This window comes from Lepisosteus oculatus, chromosome 12, assembly GCF_040954835.1.
Source record: "Lepisosteus oculatus isolate fLepOcu1 chromosome 12, fLepOcu1.hap2, whole genome shotgun sequence".
NCBI lineage: Eukaryota > Metazoa > Chordata > Actinopteri > Semionotiformes > Lepisosteidae > Lepisosteus > Lepisosteus oculatus.
Genome location: NC_090707.1, coordinates 15,302,871 through 15,330,869, shown reverse-complemented (window position 1 = coordinate 15,330,869; position 27,999 = coordinate 15,302,871). Strand labels below are relative to the sequence as shown.

The 27,999-nt window shown below is 35.3% G+C and overlaps 1 protein-coding gene across 1 annotated transcript in view; it reads right to left on the bottom strand.

Annotated features, from left to right (window-relative positions):
• Positions 1-842: 842 nt before the first annotated feature.
• The window catches only part of LOC138242029 (LIM domain and actin-binding protein 1-like), a 35,970-nt gene continuing 8,813 nt past the window's right edge, over positions 843-27,999 (bottom strand). The window contains exons 2-5 of the mRNA XM_069196718.1: positions 17,208-17,352; positions 2,947-3,113; positions 1,834-1,965; positions 843-992 (exon numbers count right to left, since the gene is read on the bottom strand). Coding sequence (XP_069052819.1) covers positions 843-992; positions 1,834-1,965; positions 2,947-3,113; positions 17,208-17,352 — 594 coding nt within the window. The remainder of the gene's footprint in view (positions 993-1,833; positions 1,966-2,946; positions 3,114-17,207; positions 17,353-27,999) is intronic.

Below are 27,999 nucleotides of genomic sequence, written 5' to 3'. Positions count from 1 at the left end.
AAACATCAGAGCTACACAAGATAATAGTTGGAGCTCATAGTTGCAGTGATAAAAGCTATAGCTCTTAAAAAAATTGCTTTCTTCCACTCATTTGAAGATATTGTTTCTCGACAATCCACTCGTTTCTCTCAGTAATTATACCTTGAGGAAAAGGTGTCTTTGTCATATTTCTTTTTATCATTTAAGTGGTCTCCTGAATGTCATTAAGTGGTTTCTGTGTGGTAATTATTAATAAAGTTCTGTAATGTTATAAAAAACACAACTTATCTACTGTATACTGACAATTTGCTTTTTTCCATTTGTAAAAAATATTCCTCATTGGAAGGTATCCAGTTTGAAAAAAGCATCGTCTGATTTAATGTGCTTTTAATTCTAGTTTATCCTTATTAGTTTATCAATGCTGCATAGTACCTATTTAATTATATATTTTATTTACTCATTATTGGTAATAGCAATTGCTTATGTCTAGTTCTTATTTTATCTAGCTTACCCACCCTTGATCTCAATATGCTGCCAATTTTGCACAGAAATGAAAATATTTGATAAGACGTAGACTTGTGGGAATAATTCTTGTCAAGAAGGTATCTGTATATTGCACAGTAGATATGATTTCCAAGTTTTAGCAAGTGACAAGGCTCTATCTGAACATTGATTAAGGTGTTAATCTTCTCTCTACTAAACAAGGTTTTAAAAATCTATTTGTATAAAGTAAGACTTTACTAAGCACCTTTCAATATTATTACAAGTCTTCTTTCTTTGTTGAAGTCACTGCATGCCTTCTTGATCAAATTATTTCATGCTCCATCTGTTGTCTTTACAATACCGCTCTGTGCATAATGTGTTTACATATCAAAGCCTTGTCCACTCATCTTTTTTGCAACTGTTACCTTTTCATCCTGAACAAAAGACACCTGGTGTGTTGATGGAACATTCTCTCTCAGCTCTGCCCCGGTACTGCTCTTCACCATAACCTCAGATGTACTTGACACTTCCTGTGACAGAAAAAAATAGCTGTCAGACGCTGTAGAGGACCACTTGTTTATTTCAATGCTGCTAACAGCGGAACATTATTAGCAATGCAAGTGGGACTAATTAATGTTTAAATTGAAGAAGATAAAAATGCTTCAATGACACATTTTTTAAACGATAGCTTGCTAATTATGAAAGCCGAAAATAATCTGGCAATAAGATATTATTGCTGTGCAATTTCAGCATTACATACTCAGGACAGTGATTGTTTTAGTAACCAAATGCACAGTTTTTAGTTTCTTTCTTTAAATATGTTACTTTTTAAAGCGGACTTGTGTCTATACAGCTTAAAAAATTAGAATAAAGCAAATATCCAGAATGTAAAACGAACCTTCAAATTTGAATGCCAAGTAATTGCTGCAACAAAATGTGCATCATTTGATGTTTTCAATTCTTACATTAAAGCTGTTCTTATCATCTATTTGTATTGCACACAACAACGTATGTCCATTAGCTAAATTTAAAAATGGCAGTAAATGGCAGCCTTCTTCAATAACCCATTCCCTGCAATTTAATGATCCTGTTACAAGAAAAAAAACATGATCACTCTGGAAACTTGTTTTTTTTTCAATTCAATATTCATACATATCTTTGATCACTGACTGTAAATGTAAGCAAGTGGGAAATTAAACGTGATTTAAACTCTGCAGGAGAAATAATGAATGCAGAAACAGAGTCAGTGGATGGGTGGGTGACTGAGAGGAAAGGTGGTTAGAATTTATCTTTCATTGCTAGATGTTCTCCTACAGCTCATATTTGGACTTTCCATTTCTATATCACTTGTATTACAATATTCTTAATTACCTGTACAGATTTGTGCTGGTAATGAAACTGGGTAACTGTTCTGTGTGAAGATCCAATTTCCTGGCTCTCAAATTGTTTCTTCACGCTGGCTAGCCCTCCAGGCAAAGAGCAAGCTTCAGACTCCTCCACAGCCTAATGAAGCAGTGAAAAGAACATTAGCTCCCTTCACTTTATATGGAAAGAGAATGCAATTGATAGACTTAATATTGTACTTAGCTCTGTTTGGCTTTGGTGACATTCTCAAACATTAAACACTACTGTATATTAAAAATATATGCAGTGGCATCTCTCCTATAAATTAACAATGTTAACCAAACTACAAGTGCTGGTGTTCACTGGAAGTTTAGGAGTTGTTGTGTTATTTAAATGCGTGTCTATGATAGGACCAGCCTCTGAATTTGATACATATCTGTCCTTCATACAGCATGTTGATGACAGACCTAGGCATTATCTACTGTATATTAATAATTGCTCCCAGGCTTATCCTGCAGGGGGCACAAATAGTACATTTTGCTGTACCAAACTCCATTTGAAGCTCTCCTTTCTGACTCGCATAGATTTCACTGCAGGAGAGCAGTGAAGCCTAACTTTGGTCACATTTTGTCATACAACAAGAAGGTAAAATGTTTTTGTAAGCTTGCCTAATTCACAGTATTGCAATGTGATTAATCATTTTTATGCTCCTATTCTGTGCCCCTATAATATGCTATTTATATGGATGATATCTCTATCCACGTTAGGGATCTCCTGACCATACTGAACAATATTATCACGCTTCATCATCTGCAAATCATATGTTTAGAAATAAAAAGCACATAGCTTTTTATAAAACTTGCAAATGACCCTGCTTTCCATTTTCTTGCAGTACTTTGTAAACTTATAGGAATCAACCAGGTGACAAGCTTCAAAGAGGAATTTCAAATATTTCAAATGGAAGCTTATTCTTTGCACGTTTTCTAAAAGATACTGTCCCTGATGTACTGTAGAAACAAAGATTTGCTGTTGATCTGCATGTTTCCCAATAAAGAAGATTTAGTCAAATATTTAATAGTAGGTCTAGTATGGCAATTAAATTGCGCTGACCAGCTAGAGATTAAAGGAACATAATCTTACTGTGCTGGAGGTGCTGGCTGCCTCCTTCTTGGAGACAGCTGCCTGATACATGGCCAGCCTTTCCTTCAGTGAAACAGTCTCGTTGTTGCTATCCAATAGTGTGCTGCTCCTCCCGTTTGCAGTTTCCTCTGGAATTCCTGTGCCTGATTTGTCTGTGCTGCCAGCAGCTAGAAACAAATATAATATATTAATAAATGGCTTGTACTGCAATACAATGGTCAAGTAAAGAGAATTAGGAAAACCGATCAAGACATATGTCGTGTTTACAGTATATCTGATGCTGTTACAAAAACAAACTCTTCAGGGTATGTTTGACTTATAAAACAACCCCAGTCTAAAACAAATCCAACTTGCTTCATAGCTGACCACAACTCTGGAACTAAACGTTTAGTGGGTGAAATTATTAAAGCTTTCTCATTAATGGAGTGAATTGCTTGACACTGTTACCTGAAATGAAGCTAATGCAGACTAATTTAGCTAAAATCTGTTTAGGAAAACATTTATATGAAAATCTTTATGGAACAGAGTTCAACCATTGAACTCATTATATGCTTGCTGTTTCTGAATGAAGAAAAACACACATCAATCACATCACTTACACTAAAACAAAATGCCCACACAGTAAAACAATTACTTAAGCACTGGTAAATCACAGATGAGAGGAGAATGTTTATATGTAGCTAAGGGCCTAACAAGGAATTTATATTCTTAGACTTTTGGAACAGATGATAGCTTTGCATTACAACTAATTAAAGAGGTTAGGATGAAAGTATATTTGTACTGCCGAGTTTATATAAGAAAAGTGCTGATTTTCAACATTGTGCCTTTTCCCTAAATCATTAAATGACAGTATGGCTTAGTTACTGAAGCTCTGGTGACATACAGAAAATTGTATTGTCTCAGTATAAAGCCATGACATCATTTGTAGGTGATTCAGTTCTCTAAAAATCTCCCTTCTATACATAGTGAGTAAAAGAAATTTATGTCATGAGCTGTTGACAGACAATTAAGCTTCACCAGCAAATTCAAGAATCAAATGTGCTAGCTGATCTTAAAAATATAATACAACTCTTTAGATCAAATAAGAACATATTGTTTTAATCTGTCATTTTTTCTTTGAAGTCCGTTTATATTTATAAACAAACATATAATTAAAGAATATGAAAGTGTCACTTCAGAAACACATGCTAGCAAAAAGCTTGTCAACCACAGAGGGTTTGACTTCCAGATAAGTACATGGCTAGGCCATACATTCGTACAGAAAACCAGAAGTGAAGTGAGAAATACATTTCACACTATTAGTTGAACATTTCTGTGAGATAATGGCAAAAAAACATTTTTGCAAAGTAAACAGCTGTTGCTCATTGTTCTCCAGACCTCTCAGATTATCAGTACTGCAAGCACAAAATCCACTTATAAGGAGTGATAAGATTTAAAATGAAATGACTTTCCATTGTCATGTTTTTTACTTGCTCTGTAACACCCCATTCCCTTGTGTCAAAAAAATCAAATGAAAATTTATTGAAAATACTTTGATATTGTAAACAGTGTCATCACAGAAAACACTTATATTTGCTGCACTATTTGTTATATTACTGAAATGCATTGTGGCATTCTGGGTACAGGTATTACAATTTAAGCAGAAATGCACAGTAAGTTTTAGATGTAAAGGTTAATTGCATTGCTAGACTTAGGGATAGTTTTTGAATTCTTACATATACTTAAATGTACATGGTAAAAAACAATGATAATCAACAACATGTGCTGTTTAAATGCAAAGTTATAAGCATAAGTTAACATGAGGCATGAATAATCATCCAGTTCTGTGCAATTATGACACTATAATTGTGTCCATACTTTGTTTCCCAGCTGAATTAGCCAGGTTGTGCCTAATAAGTACTGGGATAGGAGGGATTGCAGCTGGATAGGTAAGTGCTGTTAGCTAGACCAGTTGGTGGCACTCTATTCTCTTGAAATGTCCAAACCAGTGTCCCTGTATGGTGACTGAAGTAATTTTGCTGTAGAAGATGCCATTAAACAGGCATTAAACTGAGGTCCTGGTTATTAGGTTATTGAAGCAGTTTCTCATGTCTCTAGTCTCTACCTCACATGTTCATTTAGTGGGGCTGCTGGCACATAATGACTATCAAGAGTTGCCCAGGAGGGTGCTACACTTTGGGACAGTACAGTAGCAGTAGTTTGGGACACCTTGATATTAAAGCGATTAATTAACACCTTTACTTAATCATGAAAGATGATAGTCAATGAGGAGAAGACATTTGAATTATCTATGCTATTATTATGTCTGGCATTTCTACTGCAATTGGTAAGAAATTTCTTACTAGTAACTTGGGAAAAGGACTGGGAACAATTTATTACTTGAAATAAGCAACATTCAAATGCTTTTTAGATGTATGTAAGAACTTATCCTCCAAGTATTAATTACCAAATCATCCCCATTAAGAAATCAGTCTCTGTTAGTGTGACACATAATGAAATAAGAAATTCATTCACTTTAAATTCAAGATAAATTAACACATGCGTGGTAGTGTTAATATTGATTATTCTTCAATTCTTCAAGGACATCCTTTGTACTGTACATGACACTTAATATTATGAAACAATTTGGATGATGAAAAACGTTTTACAATCTGCAAAATTAAAATGCCTGTCAAGCATTTGGTTTTAAATATATATACGTAGGCACATTATATCTGTGTCTTTGTTTCAATACAGAAGATTTCAATTAAAATCAAGTCCACACTATACAGCACATACTGTACTGTACTTTCACATTTTCTATTTAAAAGCCATGCAATATGGCCTTTTTTTATAGGCATTGATCAAAATAAACACAAGCCCTTTGTGTCAAACAAGTAGCTTATGTCTGTTGTTCCAATAACGTAAACAGAAATTGTTCAAAGTTCTGTACGACACAATGAAAATAAAAAAGGGTAGTTTGGTTGTAGGATAATTTTCAGGTATATAGGCTGCCTTAGCTTTAAACAAGTGTTATTGACAAAATCCCAACAGTCATTTAAATGTTCAAACTGAAACATTCATTTATTGACTGCTTCAAGTGTTTTAAGGGAAAGAGAGAAAATACTGTCATTGTCTTATTTTCCACTTATTGCTCTACAACACTGAAGTCCTCTTACAACTACATGTTGAGTTCTACAGAAGCCTCTCTAGCCAAAAAAAGAACTTTGCACAATAATACTTAATACGATTCAATTACAAAATCTCATTGATGATTGACATTTGGAAGATAATTTACACCATGTGATGAAACTATGTTCCCTTTAACTACCAATTTTAGAGTCCTAGCTATGGTTAGCATGCTGGTGTAAACTTAGCACCCTCTTACCATGAGATGTGTGACTAGCACAGCAAGCTCCCAAAATAAATGGGGTTCCACCCAGCCCAGTTTTTAAAGACAGGTCAAATAGTTAGCACCTGAGGTAATTGTGAAATTTAACACATGCTGAAAACAGGAGATAATGTATTCATTTATTTTATGGGATCAGTGACTCTGGCGTACAGGCAGGTTTAGCAGAGAGACTGACATTTTCATTCTAAAAATGTGCAACTACAATCCTTGGATATCTCATGACGAGCAGTAGTGAGGCAAGAGATCACATAACAGGAAAGTGAGGTAATAGCGGCGCCAACTCGAAGTTAAAAAATAAATCAACCTTATTTTAAACTGCTTTAGCCATAGACTCATGTTCCCTTCCTGGTGAGACAGGCACCATTATGAGCATTCATTGAAGGAAAACAAAAGTATTTAAATCAGAAACTAAGTTTTATTTAGTCAAAATAAGAGAATACTTTTTGGTACACTTTTTTTAGTTAAAAACTCTCTTTTGTTTCCAGACAATTTGTCAAACTTTGAAACGCTGTTTATTAACATACAGTATACTGTATGTAAGAGGCTGTTCTATTCTCGATTACATGTGCAGCACTGTATTCAAATGGAAGTTATTCAATAATAACCTTCCTAATAATAATAATAATAATAATAATAATAATAATAATAATAATAATAATAATAATAATATAAGATAATAGTATACCTTATAACAATATTGAATTCCTTTCAATAATGGAATTTTGATTTGAAGGGGCATACAGTTAGGATGTGCTTTTGTCACTAGGATGAAGCATTAATGTGGGGCCCTCTGACAATCTCTCTGATGATTGAAAAAGAGGTAGATATCAGAATGAGGGAGTGTGGTATTGTCTTTGGTATGTATAGAGACCAGCAGTTCAGCTCAGCTGAGCAGAGTCTCCTAACACTGGTAGCGGTTACATGAACAGAAATATAACACTTCAGTGGCAGCTTGCTGCAGGAAATTATTCGAGAAGGAAATCTGGAACGTAAGCCTTCACTTAGTAAAAGCTCATGCCATTATAGGCCAAGAAGTGAATTGCATCAACCCATTAAAATGCAGTTCTGTCAGCAAAATTGAACTGAGATACGTTTTGCCTCTTAAGATTTAAATTGAAGACAATAAACAAAACAATGACTTTCATAAATGAGTCTGTTCCTGTGAGTTATTGCTACTTAACAAGCAACAGCTAACAAACCTCACACTGCCTTGGTCTTTAAACAGGAGATAAATTAGATTATTAGAAATTCAAATATGAAAAAGTAAAAGTGTAGCTGTCATGGTGAGCCAAGTATGACAAGTAAGCAGAACATTATTCATTTATACCGATATGATTTTTTGAATTATTTTCTTTGTGTTTTTATCAACTGTATAACACAAACCCAGTTCAAAAACTCATCAGGCTTTGCATTTCTAATCCAGAAAATAATTAAGTGTATAAAAGCTGTACAAACTATCACTATTGTAAACAGTTCCTCTCTGGTTTAAACATTTCTGTAGAGAAAATCATCACTCTGCAGATCTTCTGACTCTGCAGGTACAGACGTTCCACCAGAGCTCAATTCCCTACACATCACTAACTGTCATGCTTATGTTTAGTGGCCCTTCCTCAAGTAAGATATATTGGTAACAATTCTTAAAATGCTAATAAAGCTTCACTTTTTCCAACATTAGTGCCACTTTAAAAGGTTCAAAGACACAATACAACCCAACAAAGGCTAGCAGCTAATTGCTCTTTATACAGCATATTATTCCTCAGTTCTTTTAGCAATTCCCCAGTTACAGAACACAATTTTATAGACTTCAGGTGCCTTAGAATTGTTCCAAATCCAGAAAAAGAAAACAGCTGAATGTAAGGTTTTTCTTGGACGAACTAGTAGTTACATGTCACTCAAACACAAATCACCTTGTCTATAGTTTTAAAAAAAAATATCTGCTATTGAAAATGAGTACATTAAGAACTTAGCCATGTGTAGCTTAGTGTTTGTAAACGGAATAAAAAGGTTATTGTGTTTTGTTGATTAAATATATTACCATTGTATTCTATATTTTCACAGTACAATTTTGAACAGATAGCACAAGAGTTGTCATTTTATGGAACAACCTTGCATTAAGAAATTAAATTTGAGTGTAGACATCATCCTTAAGATTTCCTTCCATACAATCTGACTAGCTTGGCAATTCAAGAAAACGTCATACTGTAAATTGTGCAAATTGATTAAATCTATGACTTATAATGACAGTCTGGTATTTCGATCTTACATATGCTTGAGAATATTTGCAAATCTAAAACTAAATGACGTTGTGGGGAATTTATAGGTCAGTCATTCATTAAGTCAGTCTTAATGAAGGAGCTTGTCTTAAGAAAATATTTGTTAAGAGATTGCCATAATAAAACAAATTGAAACATGCCAAAACAAAGCCAATATAAGACCATTAAAGTTCCAGGTGTCTGAAATACTTACCTTCTTTACAGCTGGATAACAATATCTAGGAAGTGTTTAAAATGGTATGATCCCACAAAGGCCCCCCGATCCTCAACTAGCAGGATTTATGCCCTCCACACAAGCACATCCCCCTGTGTTGGAGACCAGCTCCAGCCTTGTCTGTTCACCCTCTTACCCAGCTAGACAGTGACAGCTGATTTTATTTTAGACCCCTTGTAAAAGCAGAGCCTTGGCGTCTTTTTTTAGAAGGTGAGTCCTGCCTTGCCTTAACATCAAATTGCAGCACTCTTCTTGACCAGACTTCCTGTTGGAATGTTTTTGGAAGTACTACACCTAACACAAGCAATTATTAGTTTTATTATTATTATCAGATAATAAACATTTCTGGTGAATTTGTATTCTAATAATGACAGTATTATTGCATATTCAGTTCCTTCCAGGCAAAAAGAAAATGCTTAAATCAGACTGACTGTTTAAGCTTTAAATATGGTAATACTCTATCCAATAAATTAGGTCATATTTTAATGCCAGGGTCCAGAGAGGCCTGGAGCCAGGGAGGTGCAAACAACATACAACCACCTGGGGTTGATTCCTCTCTTTCCCAGCTTATCTTGTCCTCAAAGGCGCCAGACTGAAACCCCTGGCATCCCTAGCAGCCCAGAGCAATGTGTGGTTTCCAGACATGGCACCCGAGCATTACACCACAGCAACACTGTAACACTGTGTACTGTTCCATAGGTGAAACTGATAGCTCATTCATGTCACCAGGCATCTAGAGGAAACCAGGCAACTTTCAGTTACAAGGTAACCCTTTCTGCTGCTATAACCAGGCTCTGATAATGACAGCTGCACTGCTTAAACTAATGATTTTAAACGTCTTTAGCACTTGTGTCCTTGATCATCTAAATATGATATACTGTAAGGCACTTTTCTGTTGACTGTTTTGATGATGTTATGATTGCTTTTTTGCTTTCCTTCTCCCTTTTTTAACTTTGATAAAACACGTTTGCGAAACCACAAATAGCTGGAGATTACAGAAATGGAGCTTAATAAATGTTAATATGTAATAACTGTTAGTGTGACTTTGTTATAGCAAATTAGACTACTGAATTTCACCAGCCAAATAAATATGTGTTATATAGTTTAGATGTCTCTGAAGGAGCAGGGCTATTAAAGAACAATCAGTACTGCTTTGTGATGTTAATAGGGAGAAAAATGTGGTTTTGAATTATTAAACATACTTGGAATTTATGACATTTCCAGAATGTGACTGATTCTATGAATCCATCATATTTTCCTAGCATACTAATGCTGTAAAACAAGAAAAGATATGTGAATGCACCTTTTCCCTTACAGACTTCATCAAAATCAGTAAATGGAAAGAAGCGTGTCATAACCCACTAGCAGAAGATGACACAACTATGGCATGTCCGTTGAGATGAGAAGTGATTTTTAGAAAACAAATGCAGCCTTTAAATGATACAGAATTCATGTGTGGGGTGAGAAATTAGTCATCCAAGAGCAAGGTAGCCCACTAATAATAATAAGCCAGTGATGCATAAAACAGGTATTTTCATAATATTTGTCCAACATGATTATGCAGAGTTTCTGCATTACCTTATAATAACAGGGTCTGGACTTCTTTTCAGTGCCACTGTTTAGGTTGTCAGCCAGATACTGTACACAGGAAATGATTAGACACCTGTCCTCAAAATCAAATGGATAGGTGGTCATATGTCTGGGTCCAGGTCTTCATTAACTGTGGTGGTACAATTTGAGCACCGAAGCCCCTGAATCCTAAAAAACCCACTTGTTTATACAGACATACTTCTTTTGTGAAATATAATACATTAAATATATTCCTCTACCATCTTTTATCAGTTTTACATCATTACCTTTATTTAATTTTGCACACCTTTGTGTATGATTAATAACATAGATAACAATGCACACACACACGAAATGCTGGTAGTCAATGAATGCAAGACCACGATTCTGACATTATCAACAGGCCTGACGACATATGCCCATACTACATCACTTCTGATTACCTTCAAATGATTTCAAATGAATGTTACAATACATGGGTGGCACAGTGGGTAGCATTTCTGTGTTACAGCACTGGGGAGCTGGGTTAAATTCCTGGAGTGCTATCTATGTGGAGTTTGTATGTTCTCCCAGTGTTTGTATGGTTTTCTCTGGGTGTTCTGGTTTCCTCCCACTGGGGGAAATTGTAGGTTAATTGGCTTCTGGGACAATTGGCCCTATGTGAGTATGTGTGTGTATCATGCCTTGTGCCCATTGCTTGCCAGGACAGGCTCTGAATCCCTTGCAGCCCTGTCTAGAAAATGCTAGGTCATCCATATGTATTCAATTCAATTTTTTATTCTCAACTGGACAATTTCAATCTGCTAAAAGGATTTTCTTGATATTTCAGCTTCTTCATCCAAATCTAAAACCAATTCCCTTAATGGATTTTTATATTACAATGCGCACATTCAAGTTTAGAAATCAATGTTGAGAATCTAAGATTTTAACATTTAAATATGCTAGTACTGTATATATGGTAACAAATAACATACATGACATAATATAATAATTAAATATATTTTAATCTCCAAATCCTTCACTAACAATGTATGGCCACATATGAATTGCTAACACTCTAATGTAAGAGTGGTAACATGTTGTCTTGGGAGAGTTACATTTAGCTTTTAACTACAGAAATAGAACTGTGCCTTACAGCATGATTGCAAAGTGTGTCTGATTTCTTCTATCCCACTTGCCAAAAGCCATTCTGTATCCAGTATACTGTACCTGAAATGTGTAATCACAAAATATATTGGTCCTTTATAAAGTTATTTGGCCTTCTCGGAGAACTCTAGCGTAAAAATTCTGCACAGTGTAACTATTAAATTGAGTATGCATATAAATTGGAATATGAGGAACACATTTGTATGGACAATGACCGTATGCATCTAGGGGCATTATGTTAGCTAAATAACTGTATTACTAGCCAACATTTACTGTGCCTTGCAGAATTATTCAGACTAAATGATGCATACTCCATAAAACTAAAAATGGAGAGACAAAAATTTAATATGTCAATTGCATAAGTATTCAGAACCGAGAAAACAATTTTTGGTGGAACCACTTTTGGCAGCAATTATATCTGCAGGTGTTTTGGGGGTAAATCCATACCCACACACTGTTGCAGTTTTTGTCCATTCTTTGTGGCTGATTTGCTGAACTTCAGACGCTTAGGGGTAGCTTATGGACAGACGTTTTCATAACCTTCAAATCAGAACCTGGCTACTCAAGGACATTGATGTTCTTATGCTTACACCGCTCCAGTTTGGCTTTGGCCTTGTTCTTTCGATCATTATCCTGCAGAAAGGTGAACTTTTGTCCCAGTTTTAGAAATGAAACAGGTTTTCCTCTAAACTTTGTCAATGGTATGTTCCCATTAGTGTTGACAAACTTCCCAGTCCCTGCTGATGAAAAGCAAAACTATAACATACAGTACTGTAACTAACTTACTACTGTAACTGTAACCACCCTGCTTGAAAGTTGCATATACTGAGTGATACACGACATTGGGTTTGCATCAGATGTTTTGCATTTAGACCAAAAAGTTCAAATTTTTTGTTGTCTGAACACAAAACCTTTTGCTACATAATTGCACTATCAGGCGCTTATTTGTAAGCCTCCTTTTGGAGTGACAGAGATATTGTTGACCCATGGGCTTTTTCTCCCATGTCAGGCACTGAACTCTATAACTCTTTCAAAATCGTGGTGGCATTCCTAACCAGTTCCATCATCACTTACTGTAACTGCTTAAGGCGTTTGGAGGGACAGCCTGGTCTAGTCATTGGGTGGGTGCCTTCCAAATCATAAGGTTTAACTTCACTACGCTCTAAGAGATATTAAGAATTGTTTAAATGTTTTTATACTCTTCTCCTGATCCGTGCCTTTCTATAACATTATCCCTGGGTTGTTTTGAAAACTCCTTGGTCTTCATGGTTGAATCTTTGCTTCGAATTCACTACCTGACTGAGAGACCTTACAGAGTGAGGAGTTTTTATCCTGAAATCATTTGAATCACTTTTATTACCCACAGATAGAGGCCTTTCAACTATTTGTGTGACTCGTTATGATAATTTAGTGCACCTCATTTAATTAAAGGTTTGCCACAGCAAAACACTTATGCCATCGTGTCTTTTCCACTTTTCATTCAAATTCTCTGTTTATGTCTTTCTTTTTGTTTTTTGCTTAGAATGTGTGGAGTAGATATTAACTGCAACTTCAAAGTATCATGACTGCAAGCTTGAAAGCAACACAATGTAAAATCTGTGCATGGGTCTCACTATTATTGCCAGGCACTTTATACATCCATAATAGTTTCCATGTGTGGAAGAACATGGCATTATATTCTTGAACCATGAGAAGCAGTCTAATGACGATATTCACTCTAATATGTTCCATATGATCTCATTTGTATGTGTATCAAATTGCACTGCTCCACAGTGCAGTTATTATGACTCAGCTGTATGAATATGCTGAACCTTTATTCAGCTGTGCAAATAACTTTATAAGAAGCCTGTACATTACTACATTTAGGGAACCATACTGTATGATGAAAGGGTATTATTCTTAAAATGTGACAAATGACATGCCCTTCAAGTATAGATGTACTGTACATGCACTTCAAGGATAAATAATCTTTTCACCTTTACAAGTGAATGAGATGATGAACTGGCTTTGGAGATGAGTGGATTACATTTGAAAGTGAAGATTGTGGGGCATATTTACAAAGAATGCAATGCCAAATTAAATTAAACTCATATCATAAAGGAATTATAAAGTAATAAAAACAGCTTGATTATGATTTTTTTCATATTTAGGAAAATATACAGTTAAAATCAACTTGGTGGTTTAAAGAAATATTTTTTTCAGATGCTATTTTGTTTCTATTAGTTTCATAAATCTCCACTAGTGATGATGGAGCTTTGATGGTATCAAGGCTCATCGCACAAGTAGCCCTTTAAATTACAAGAAACTGGTTAAACTGCAATTTAAATAACCTTGATTGTCTACATTACAGGCAAATATGACTCTAATCGTAAAGTCTGGATTAGTCTTTTGTCAGCTTATTTGGGCTAAGTGCAATGAATGTTACTATGGGGTATTTTAGAGAGACACTATATATCTCCATGATAGAAAAAGTATTGCAAGCTGCAGATTAATTAAATTCAAACTTCAACATGAAAATAAATTCATGGAAGAATTTCTCAGGGGAGTTGTCCAAGATGTGAAGTGGTTTTTGAGAGAAGAATCACATATTCTAAATTTTGCTTCACTGACATATTTCTTATATCACTTTTTCTCCCCTGCAGCTTTAGGCACTACTTCATGGACAGAATTACAATGAAAGGCATCTTTGCAATACAGCCAATATATTTGTGTGTATATCTATTTGAATTTGCAAATATTATGATGTAGACAACTTGATTTGTATTAGTGTGGCTTCTAAAATATTTTGCCAACTTAGGGTTTATGTACTTTGCCAGCTTCTACATCTGCATCAAGTATTCTACACATGAAAACAGTTCCCATCTTTTATTGAGATAAGCAGGCCTCCAGCTAACTACCTCAACCCCACTTCTTCATTTTTCCAGAACGACTAAGAGAAATAATTTTGAGGTAAATGTCTCAAGCTGTTTATAATAAAAATACCAAACTTTGTACATGTTTTATGATAGAAGCACAGAATGTACAGTTCCTTTCCCACTGATTTTAGTACAACTTTCAAATGAATAATTTTTGCAAAGAAATAAAAATTGGCATCAGAAACATGTTCCTTTATATGTGCTTTTATCTTTTTTTATATTTTAGTGAAATAATGTGATTTTCCAAGGACTGGTTATATTTTTTTGTCCACTGCAACTTATTGAAAGACCAGATTTTTATATAATTCACGATAATGTACAGTATGTGCCAATGAGATGTCAACACCTTAATTATTGTTATGCTCTATTGCCAAGCCTGTTTGAGAAGTATTTTCTGGACCTTAGCTATATTTAGTTCAGTGCTCCTACTAAAGGATGATTATTATCTTTGTGAAACCTGTGAAGCATTGAAAACTCTTTAGGAAACAAATAAAGCATTCCTCCTGTTAAATTAATTAAATGACCTCGCCTCTGAAGATAACAGTATCTGCTAATCTGCAGAATATTCCTGTGCCAGAAATCAGAGGTTGATCACTAACCCAGCCTCTTCTAACACATTTCAAGATTTTACTTGAATTTTCTAGGGGAATTGACTGGCCAGGGGTAGCTTTCTCTCAAGGAAGGATTACATGGAGATAGGGACATCAGAAGTAGAGCCTTCACACAAAACCAAAATGTTATACTCCAACCAAAACAAAATACTTACAGGGTTGTGGACATGCATGCAATGTTAAAGCTGATCTAAAAATATCCCTGAATCTTTTCTGAATGTCGTGTCCATACTCTATAGCCTTCACCACTTTTTATTCCCACATTCTTATTTGACATTTGAATTAAACATTTGACAATGTGTCAAATGAACAATCAGGGATGTAATATATTATTAAATGTTTAAGTATACTCAAAGGCATATAGTATTGAGTACGATTTTACTGTCTCAAATGCAATCCTGTTAGTGGAGGCAGCATCAGAAAACAAAACAGTCTGGCAGTATATTTAAGTTGGGAAAATGACCATGAATTTCTTCCTATATAGAATATTTTTATTTTTAGATCCTATTATTCACATACCCTTTTTTCTAACCAATCAGAATCTTATCTATGAGCAAATCACTTTAAATAAACAAGTAAGACAAGATAAGCAATATGAACATCACTCTGATTGACAGAAATATTGTTTCAGTCATGCTGTGAATCAAAATATCAGAAAACGTTTTGAAAAATAGAAAGAAAACTAAGATATCACTAGACACATGGCAGCAGATTATCTGGAGATTTAAAAATTCAGCTACAGTACAGTCATTTCTTAGCAGAGTAATGTTTTGACTAAATCTGTTTTAGAAAGTTCTAAAGCCACTAAGATCATAACAGAAAAAAAACTTTTCTGACAATAAAGGTCAACAATGTTATACACTAGCCTTTATTAATAATATTATCTGCACATACAGTATATCCTTTAATGCCTGGAATTTTTAAAGGCTCTTAAAATTAGTTTGAGATGTTTATTTCAAGGTGCTGAGGTGTTCAGGTCTAGTAGCAATATTTGTAATTGTTGAGTCCACTAAACCGAAAATAACAATTGGGTAGGAATGTGAGTAAGCTGTTTCTTGTAAGATTTATTTATATGATAAAGCAAAAGCACTGTTGTATACTATGACAAATGCAGGGGAGAAAGGGGCATTCATGGTTTCATCTCAATTTATTGTCTTCAACCAGTAAATCCAAATCTGTCAGAAGTTATCATCATTGAAGACCACAAAACAATGAACCTTACCCCTGTGAACAACTGTTTTTGTTGCAAACACTGTCTCAACACAATCAATATGCAGAGTCTGAAGGTTTCAGGGAGCCCTCATTAGAATTAATCAGTTAAAACAATATGCTATTATAACGGGGGAGTTAAATGTCTCAAAAGCAGAAAAAAATGTCTTAGAAAACAACACAATCTTAATGTTTAATGCGCAAATCAAAGAAAATCAAAGAAAGGAGATGCAGTCTCTTCATCAAAAAAGCAAGATATTTTATTATATATTTGGAACAGAGGAGTGCATACCTCATGAATATTTATTTCAGAGAAACAGCTTGGGAGTCTGAGATCATTCATTTTTAAACAAACACTGCCTATGCCTACAAGTGTATGTATGTTGCATACCTTGGTAGCAACTCTAAAATACAGTAAAAGTGGTTTCTATAAGCATGTTTCCTTTGGTATGCTTCAAAGATCTGTCCTATAAATAAAAATGCAGGAACATATTAGCATAATATGCTAAAAAATTAAGTTTCTAATCTTAATTTAGTATTTTGTTTTAAGAGATTATAACCTATTTCCATTTCAATTTTAAACAGGACAGTCTGCATCAGCAGAACCTTTTCCAAAGCCTTTTGCTCTGCTGTAAAATTTCCTCTGGTTTTTCACATTTCTGATAAACTTTAATTTAAAAAAACTGTTTCCCATTCCTGCAGTGCCTACAGCTAAGAGCATGACTTTAAAACTTTTCTTTCAGGAAATGGAAGCCAGATTTGCACTACAGCAAATTTTCTTGAAAACCACTTTCTGTTTTAATTTTTATTCTGCCACTGGCTTAGGTGGCATAGGCTGTAATCGGTAGTCACTCATAAGCAGCAGCAATCAGCCAGTATACAAGGTGCCATTAAGAAATCACAAGTGCATTTAAGAGATGTATTTATCCTCACATTTGCTGGTGTCCAGGCTCGATTTTGGGCACAATTTGTCTTCAGGTGATTGGCAGTCTTTCTGGTCCATTGCAAAACTGCTGGTAGGGCTTCCAAGTTGTTTCTTAGATGCTGGTGTGTGCATACCTCTTTTTGCTCTTGCTTCCTGATGAAGACAAAAGGGGATGTAAAGTGTTAGGAGGAAACACCTGCGGTTTTCCTCTGTGGGAGTGACCATCACACAGCCTTCGCAAACCAACTCAGTGTTTGAATAAAACAAGAGACAAGAAAAGCTTGCAACTTTCTTGCCAATCAGCACCAGCTGCGATTTCACAACACATGGAACTGCAGCAGATTGCATTTTGCAGTAGAAAGGCAGTCATGATTTCACTGCGCAAAGGTGACCTTGAATGTAATATGGAAAGCGGAGTTGCACTGAAAGTTTTTTTTTCCCTCTTTTCCTTGTGTGGACCCAGTACAGGCATTTGAAAGACATTCAACAATCTCAGAAAAAAACAATCTCAAGTTGGTATAAAAAATATGTTTTTCAAGACATCAAGGTGGCCCAAATGGATAATGAACACAATATTTTGTTTTCAATGTTTATGTCTTACAGTACTGATGAGATCAATCTAAAAATATTCCCAATACATAATAATTATAGAATATAACTGAGTATACAGTGACCATAAGACAATGATTTCAGGCTGTTTCACATTATAGGGCAGTGCAGCAGTTAATGTTATTATTTTATGAGTATACAAAACACCAAGCCTTTAAGGTGTCCTAAAAATAAGTAATATGAAATTTTATAAATTCTCTCTTCTACTTTGTTTACTGGGGATTTTTGCTGCTGTAAAGCAGTTGCAGTGTTTTATTTCTTCTTGCAAATCAACCCTACAGGGGTATAAACCTACCTTTGTTTCCTACTTGTCATTATTTGCAAATCAAATTTGTTCCCAATGGCTACTCCCCTACAGCACCTCCATAGCATTAGGTATGTTGAAAATAATATCTGAAGACAAGTGCTTTTCATCAAAAACTGAGTGAACTAAAACCTCTCAGTTTATCTTTGTTTTGAGGAATTCACCCAAAAGCTCCTCCGCATTCATTGACAATTCAACAACGAAAAGCTCTCTTCTGACATTTAAGCTCCCTCGGCATCAATTGACTGTTTTGCCAGGATTCCTTAAAAATATTTTTGCCTGTGATATACCTCAAAGCTTGACTGTGATCTTCCCTGAACACTATTTCACAACTCTGGTCCTTCAGCTAAATTAGCTATGTTGAAAATATTGCACTATTCATTTTTTGGTTACTTAAACCTTGAACTTGCTAGAGCTACTTTTGAATTGCCCTGAGCAGCAAACTTAAATGTATTCTTTTTTTCAAATAGGGGCTTATGCAACTCTTGTATTAACGTCTAAAGCATTAATACAACACTTTTTTCCCTTTAACCTTATCGTTCCATTTCGGTCATAGAACAAGACTCATAGCATATTTACAGATCCAAGCTACACGTTAGAAAGAGAATTATGTTACAAGGCCAAAGGATTAGGGGCTGGGTATTCAAATTTATAATGCTACAGGTCAGAGGTTGTCCGGCCAAAATGTGATATCTTGGGATAAAGGGGGATAAACACATGTAAATATCAATGAAACAAAATTGTCAAACATTTTAAGTATCTACTGTATAAATAATAGCCACTGACTCCTTTAAATGCACAATCCCTTGCAAAAGCATGTATAATACATACAGTAAGCAAGGTTTCTGCCCTTGTGCCAACACTGCAAGGAAATATATCAATAAACAGCATGCTGATAAGTGAAAAATCCTGTTCCGGGTTTCTGAGATTGTTTCTCTGAGAGTGACATCTGAAAGGTGCAATCCAATACTGTTCTTTTCTGGTTGTAGGAACTCAGGGTGCTAGAACCTCAGTTCCAGAGATCACAGAGTGGTATTGATTATGATGTAAACTGTGCAAGACTCTTGAACACCACTGATAACAAAAAGCAGGGGATTTGTGGTCTGCACCTCATCTGCAGCTTTGCAAGAGTGGGCCTGGGAGAAGTTTTATTTAAAACCACTCATGGCAAAAGGTAGCTCATGTGTAGCTCCCAGTTTGGAGGGAATGTTCAATTTAAATTGCAGTCCGTGCTGCAGAGCACATCGATCCATGCACAATTGCTTGATGTAATTGCTTTTTGAATTGAAATATGCTTCCTGTTGTGATCACTGTCGCATTCCTTTTTTTTTTGTCGCAGCCTTGGAGTAGAAAGATTAAAATGCAACATAATCTGTTACAGGATTTTATGAACCTACACCACAGTATCTATATTTAAGAATTGTTTTATTCTCTTAAAAGGAATTAAAAAGTGGCTTTAGAGTCATACCAAATGAAGAGCATATCTAAAGAAGTTTACACATGAGGTCTGTATCTGGTCAGTGAGTCTCTGTTATTAACACACACACCATATACCATGGCCTAAGACATGCCACCATACTAATTATAGACCTAAAACAGGTGGTTATGATACGAAATGAAGTTAAACATGATACCTTCATATTTTCTGTGGTTAACACATTTCAAATATGTGCGCAGAGAGACAGATAGATATATTCATGAATTTTATGTTTGTATCAACAAATGAAAGATGACCAGAGAAATAGAGAACAAATGACCCATGGCAAAGTTGAGGGAGAAAGTGCCCATATCACTAACCAGAAACTGAACAGAATTCACATAGGATTAACATCACAGATATCGCTCATGTCATGTCAACATGATTCTGTCTGATAAGTTTTCTACAGTCACCTCATTTCCATCTGACCTGGATTATCACTTGTTTCGGCTTCTCTGAATCTGAAATTCTGGGAGAATCTATTCTAAACCATGACTGATGCTACTGTATGTTCATACACTTGATGTTTGCAGTTAAAAAACACATTTATAGAACAGCTTCATATTACAATATTGTTATGTAATTGTTAGTACGTAGACATACATAATTCAAACCCTGGCACTGGCTGTTCTAAAAGAACAAAACAAAAACTTTTAGCCAGAAAAAAGAGAACAGAACTGCAAAATTGCAGAAAAGTAATCAAAATGTATTTAAGACTGTAAACATTGCATACAATCATTGAGACCATGGGTGCTCAGAAGTGGTGTTTAATAGGTTTATATAAAAAACCCATACATTTGTTTTTAATTGTAAAAATGAATGAATGAATGTGCAATACTGTGTGTGTAAACTAGAATAGCCAAGAAAAAGAAGAGTCATGTATCCTAATTAGCAGATCTACAACCAATGATGTGTTTTCTCTCCAAGTGGATACAGTCAGGCCAGTTTAGTTCATCCAGCTGTTTCTACCTCTCTCATGCCGAAGACAAAAAAAGGAAGATTTGATAACATTCATATACTAATGGATGTTGAGCACAATTGCTAAAATATATGTTACTATTGGCTAACCTTTAAGAGATGTTCATATAAAAAAAACGTTCATTTGTCTGTCACTGTTCTTTATATTTCCTATTTCCTTTTAAAATCTGTAATGTCTGTGGTGGAGCAAAGTTGGACACAGTCTCCAGCCTCTTCATTTTTTTCCCAGTGTTTGATAGTATGTAGAAACTTATTCCGTGTTCCAACTGAGAAGTGTGAAAGAGCATGGCTTGCCAAGTCTCACATCTGCTCTCACAATATGGGCTGCAGAGAAGAGCTTTGTGAGCAGCCTTGTCTATCACAAGCACACAGGCTGCTGCAGCACGAAAGCTACCAATGATCAGAGCAAAGGAGAGAGGTTTTGTGGTATTAGTTTTCAGGAAGCATTGCTGTCCATTTCAAATCATTCACATGTGAAAATACTCTCCGTGAGGTGAACTACAGATACAAATTCAGTTTGGGATTACACAAGCAACTGCTTTTTGCAACTGTCATATAGAAAATGTGTCATTACTGCCGTATCACTTACATTAAAGCGTTATTCAGACAAAAAAAAACATTCAAAAAGAAACACAAAACACATCTACCACTTCTGACCAAATGTAAGATACTATCTCTCTCATATGCACTTAGGGTTACACTATCATAAAGCTCTTCCTGTGTAGGACCTCCTTCCTGCTTAATGCTGTTTTTGATATATAAAGGAGTGCTGACAGCACATCACATCTCTCTAATGAACATACTGTATGGTGATATTTCAAATGTTTAAGAAGTAGACTTTAAAACATTTTTAAAAGGATTCTTTTGTATCACTTGCTGCAAGAGAAGGAAATAAGATGAAAACAAATTACCAGGAACAGGTAAAAAAGAGAAAATAAAGCCTTAATACACATTTGAGTGCTGTTCTATAAAAATCAGACAGTACATTTTTTCTGCTTTAACACATAATGCATTGTTGAATCCATACCCACCCTCCTTCTCTCTTGCCACGCTTACTCATATGATCAAAAAGGGCAACAGAAGTGCTTAAAGGGGACAATGATCCTAACCGTTACATTTTATGGAGTGTGACGCACATTACTGAAGCAACACACTAGGTGTGCAGTGCCACATTTCACAATATCACGAATCGGAATATACTTGTCACTTAAATAGAGAAGCTGTGTTGCAGTCCAGTTTTGCAGACAAGCTTTACAGTCTACAAAATGTTTTCCTCTAATGTCATTGCAGCACAACTCCTGTGTGATGCATGCAAATCATGTTTCAGTGGCTTCCATCCGCTTCTCTATTCTGCCAATGCTGAGCACATAAAAGCAAAGCCTGGTTTTATTTGGAGATAAAAGCTGCTGTAACTGGTACTTCAGTAATCATAAAGTATAAAATCTCATGCTAGGGGGTGCTTCTTATATGAAAAAAACAAATCTCCTGAATAACAGTTATTTTGTTGAATGGGAGCAGTAACAAACTACCATTTACACTGTGTTAGTTATTTTGCATATTGGTCTGCAAAACAGACTTGACATTATATATAGTGCTCTTAGTTCTACCCCCTGTCTGCTTAATGCTTAACTAGAGTAAACTGCTGGAATGTCATTTACATTTTCCATTGGGAATATTTGTTTTTCCAGTATCTTATCATTTCCTTGTTCATTTTGCTTCAGAGGTTTGCCATGGCAACCAAGGTAATCTCCATTTTATTAGACTTACTTTTGACTTTTGATTTTGGTTTTATTTGCTACTGGAATGTTTGAGCAGCCTGCATATATAACTCATAAAATAAACCAAAAATTAGAAATTAAGGGCATATGGCCCTGAGTTAAGCCTTTGTCAAGATGCAAACTATTACAAATTCCCTTTCAGCCACAAAAGCTTATTATTTTAATTAAGGCAGACTTCCCATTACTTCTATCCCCATACTGTAGCAAGCTGGATATTAATTGAGGAAATGATTATAAACTTAACATTAGTAGAAACAATTGAAGTCGTGGGGAGTTCACTTTCTTGTAGCGGAAACTGCTGCTTTGGTTTTTTTAATCGCTGCAGGCATCAGAAAATTTGTTTCAATCACACTACCACCCTGGCCTCAAGCTTCTGTCAAATAATTTTAAAAAGTTCATTTATTTGAAATACACTTACAGTATTAAGGCCATAGTATCGATAAATTGAATTACACTTTATAAGCTACGGCTTTTTATAATATCTTTCTGATAACCTGCTTATGTCTCACAGACATTGACAGTACTGTATATGCAGCACTGCACACTGTACTGCAGTCTCATGTCACTGAACATATTTGTGTTACTCTCATTTTACTGCATTACTGTATTTTTTGTATTCTTACACTGTTTCCCGTACTCCCTTAACTTCTCTGAATTCATTTTTGTTTTTTTTTTCATTTTTAAAATACAGCCGATTACTCATGGTCATCCTTATAAGTCACCTTGAATGAAGACAATGCATAAATATGCAAATTAGTGTATCAAAAACACATATCAATGCAAAATGTATTGAATATAGTTATTGATACTGAGTATCCATAATGGAACAATGGGCAGAAAAAATAGAATGGATTGGAAACAGCAATGTAATGAATGTTCCATTGAAGTTTGTCCTTTAGAGATGCCAAAGTTCCATTATGATGTGTAACTCCCACTTCAACTAATGTGTGCCAGCAGCCATATCACCCTACAACTCACAACTGGCAACCCAATGAAGCTAAGCAGGTGTGAGCCTGGTCAGTACCTGGATAGGAGACCTCCTGGGAAAAACTAAGGTTGCTGATGGAAGAGGTGTTAGTGGGGCCAGCAGGGGGCGCTCACCCTGCGGTCCATGTGGGTTCTAATGCCCCAGTATAGTTACTATACTGTAAACAGGTTCCGTCCTTCGGATGAGACGTAAAACCGAGGTCCTGACTCTTTGTGGTCATTAAAAATCCCAGGGCACTTCTCGAAAAGACTAGGGGTGTAACCCCGGTGTCCTGGCCAAATTTCCAATTGACCCTTACCAATCATGGCCTCCTAATAATCTCCCTCTATGAATTGGCTTCATTACTCTGCTCTATTACCACTGATAGCTGGTGTGTGGTTAGTGTTCTGGCGCACTATGGCTGCCATTGCATCATCCAGGTGGATGCTGCACATTGGTGGTGGTCGAGGGGAGTCCCCATTACCTGTAAAGCACTTTGAGTGGAGTGTCCAGAAAAGCGCTATATAAGTGTAAGTGTAAATTATTATTATTAATATACCGTACAAAAAATATACTGGAAAAGAAAATATTTCAAACACAATTACATGGACCTCTTCCCTAATTAGAACTCTTGGCAATCCTCCAACGAGATTTTAAGCATTTAAAATTAAAACTCAGGGACCTTTTATGATAATATATTCATTTGTTGCCAGAAATACAGATTTCTGTGCCTAAAAATAAGCTTCTGGCAACATTTAATGTTGAGGTCAAAAACTATAACCAAAAAGAACATTAAACTGCTTGCAATATTTCATACAGTATATAGCCAGAAACCTTCTTTCAAAAATTAGTCATTAGAATCATATTATAACTGTAAGCATTATAGTTATGGACAATTTAGAAGGAAATGTGGGGGTGAAGATGAATGAATTATCACAGGATTAAATTTTGTTAATAAAATGGGATACCATTGGGATAAAAATGCTATTGATTGGCTTATTTCTTCAATAGGGAAACAGATGATTGTGTGTTTTCAATGAGAATACTTTTGAATTTCTTTTGCTCTCGTTACAGTCAAGTGAAAACATGCAGTGTTGGTTGGTAGCTTCTGAATTCCTTTCTGTCTTTACTTTTTAGAGTGCCAAGTTAACACAGACATTCCCTTGTTTAAAACATCTTTACAAATCAAAAGGGGAATGATAGTTCTCAGTTCAACCTCTGCTGTACATAAAGCCAACCACACATCTGTATCGCACTTGTCTGCTTACTTTACCCAACAGTTGAAAGGAATAAATCTATCTAAGTGATGTTACTTGAATATTCATCTGTTAAATTTCTGCTGGGTACAGCTAAACCTTGATCTATTTGTTACTCTATGTATACGCAATCTCACTCAGCCATTCTCTTCTTTTTGGGAAATGGAGGGGAAAAATTAGTTAGTGAGGTGATCAGAAGCATCAGCTAACTTTAAAAACCACTTCATATTTCTGCAGGTGTTATTTTAAGTTGTAGTTCTTAAAATTAAGGAGCATAAGAGTTAAACTGAAAGACAGTCATTTTACATTTATGCAGCAACCCAAATAGAACATATTCCTTAAGCTTGCAGTTTGCTATAGTGATGCTGGAACTTTCTACCACCAGAGTAAATAAGGCTAGCGACGTCACTCTCAAGATCTGGAGCAAAGCTGGAATTAGATACAATGAAGAAAGTGGGGTCTGAGGAGATACTGCTGGGGGAGGGAGGGAGAGAGACATTTATTGAACTTGTTACATTGCTTCCTGCTTATCTTGTTATTGGTGTGATACTCCTTGTTAAAGTAAAAAAAAATTACCTAAAAAAGACTGTATTTACCTCATTAATATTCCTATAGTGCCTTGGCAACTAGAGGTTTCTCAATACAAAAATCAGACACTAGCAATTAACCACAGAGTGAAAGTGCAACAGTAAATTATATGTAAATGAGGCAAAGACCAACATACAGTAATATAGCTCTGTTGTGGAAAGCCAACATACTGTATGTACACTACAGAAAAGAAGGACAAAGCCAAACAAACTACATGAAATAAAGTTTTTGTTACAGCCTCAGAAATCCATATCAGTAGTACACGTAACAACAGCGCAATATTCACAGCAACAGAGCATATATTTAGCAACTGCTTGCCTTGTGATATAATCATATTTGACACCTTATCTCAGAACTCTCAAAGTCATTTGAACATTAGAAGCTAAACTTAAAGAAAAACAACCACCTAAAGCATTTTGTTCTGACTTTTATTAATCTAATGAACATGCTAGGGCCACAATAGACATGAGATAAAAAGCACTATGCTCAGGTTCCAGATAAAGTATTGGTTACTGTAACTGTATATAAATATGTAAAACATGGAAACATGGACATTTTCTTAATCTTAAACAAACTTAAAATATAAACTTACTGTAATAAATCAGCACAAAGACTTCTATTTATTTCTGAAGAAACATAGTTCAACCCAAAGTTTATGACGTCTTTTCATAGTTTTTCGGGGGAAATTTTTTTTTTTGTTGCTGACTTTTCCTTGTAATACACAATAAACAAGTCTTAAGAGGTCCAATCATAAGAATGATATGAATGATATGAAAACAATAAACATAGTGTACCTAAACCGTTTTTCTTTAATTAATCTTCGGATAATGTACCCTTCAGAGAGCTGTCAACTTCAATCTGGTATTGTGTGATTAGAAGACAGACTGCCACCTTGTGGTTCAGAGTGAAACCTCTGGGGTTGGAGTATTTTTTTTTGAACTTTTTAAAACTCCAGAACAGGATTCCACACTCAAGTTAGAGGTGAAATGGTAAACTCTGTAAGGTCAATAACCTAAGTGCTTTTAACCTCTGGGCAGTTCACACATTTCTGCCACTGATCTAGAGTACTGTATCAGCTGTTTGGAAAGCACTACTGAAGTAGCCAGGAGGTTAAAGGAAATAGCATGAGATTGTAATTTGTTTGCCATATAGAGGAAAACAAATGATTATCAGTTGACTATTATCTGTTATTTTCCAAATAAGAAGTTATTATGTTATAACATTATGTCACAAAACTGTTAGTCATTTTACCACTGGATGATGTTATCAATGAATGAGCTATTGACTTATTGGGTAATGATTTGTGAAGTGTATTGGAAATTGTATTGAACACATTGAAGCCAAATATTTACCACCACCACCTTCATCCAGCTAAAATAAATTAAAGTTAGTTGACAAGTATATATAAAATCAAAAATGATTTCTTAGTTAGGATAATTGCATAATTTTAATTATATTGCTGTGTGAAAAAAGTAACTTATTTCTCCAAATTTACAGAAATAGTTCACTGTAAAAGTTTTGCCTACACTTGAATATATGAAACTATAGCTATTATCTGGTACTGCAAGGGATTCAGTGATGACAGAAATTAAACAAATGTGACTGTAATTGTCGAACATTATTAAATTAAAATTTGTTTGCAAGGCATTCATCTAATGTGGATAACTTGTTGCAACACAAATTATGATTCTGCTCTTGTTTATTATATAAATATAAATTCTCATCCTGAAGCTGTCCTAGGGGATGTTCCAAACGCTTTTAAGTTAGATAGTAAAGATTTAATTGTCCCATTTCCATAGTCACTCTAATATGTTTGGATATGCTGGTATCCATAGGAACTGAATGAGCCATTAAAAGGCATTTCATGAAACTGACACCAACACTCTGCTTTCCTAAGCACTTAAATGATGGCAGTGATTATCAATTCATTTACCATATAGCACTATATTAAAATATTACATTCAGCGTGACATAGGTCTATTAACTCTGCTACAGTATATTGTTTCTGTTTCACTGATGTTTGGGTTATCCATACACAGTTACTTTGTATCCCTTTCTACACAATCATTCAAAAGTCTTCTCCAAACAATATATCCATCTTGTGTATGATGAGTAACATAAAAAAAAACAAAACAAGATATCATCAAATATGTTCTTTACCTTAAACCTTAAGGTTCTTTAAAATATGTCTCTATACTCTGTTATGCAGTTCAATTTCTTTATATTGGTAAAATTGGTAGAATCCCAGCAAAATTGACCAATGTACAAAGGTCAAAATTTCCATCCTGATATGTAATTATGTAATAATATATTGTGGCGCCCCCGCCTGGCGTTGCGGCTGAAGTGCACCCAGCCAAGGTGTGCGGCGAGGGGCAGGATGGGAGGAGAAGCCAAAGGGGGAACTGAGGGCTACTGGCCAGCGCGGGTTGACCATCTGGTGCGGTTGCACATTGTTGTGGGCTGTTGGGTTGTCATATAAATACTGTAGTTATCCCCGGTTTACACCCTTTTATACCTGTACCCACTTAACCAACCTATCCCTATGTACCTATACCCCAAGTGACCCTAGTGTGTTATACTCTGGTTACATTGTCTTTGTCTCCTGCTGTCTTTGCTGCTGTGCTGCCTGTAAAGAGCAGTTTCCATTCTAAAAAGAGCCTGAAAATCTGCTGACCCCATCTTGCTACAATATAAAGATACTGTACAAAGTTAGAAATATACCGTATAATGTCCTACGTGACGATAGGTGACGCTCCTGCGGATATACTCCAAGTATTTCCACTTTTGGTTTCCATACTAAAGTCCTTACAGATGTACAGTACAATGTTTTTAAAACGCTTTAA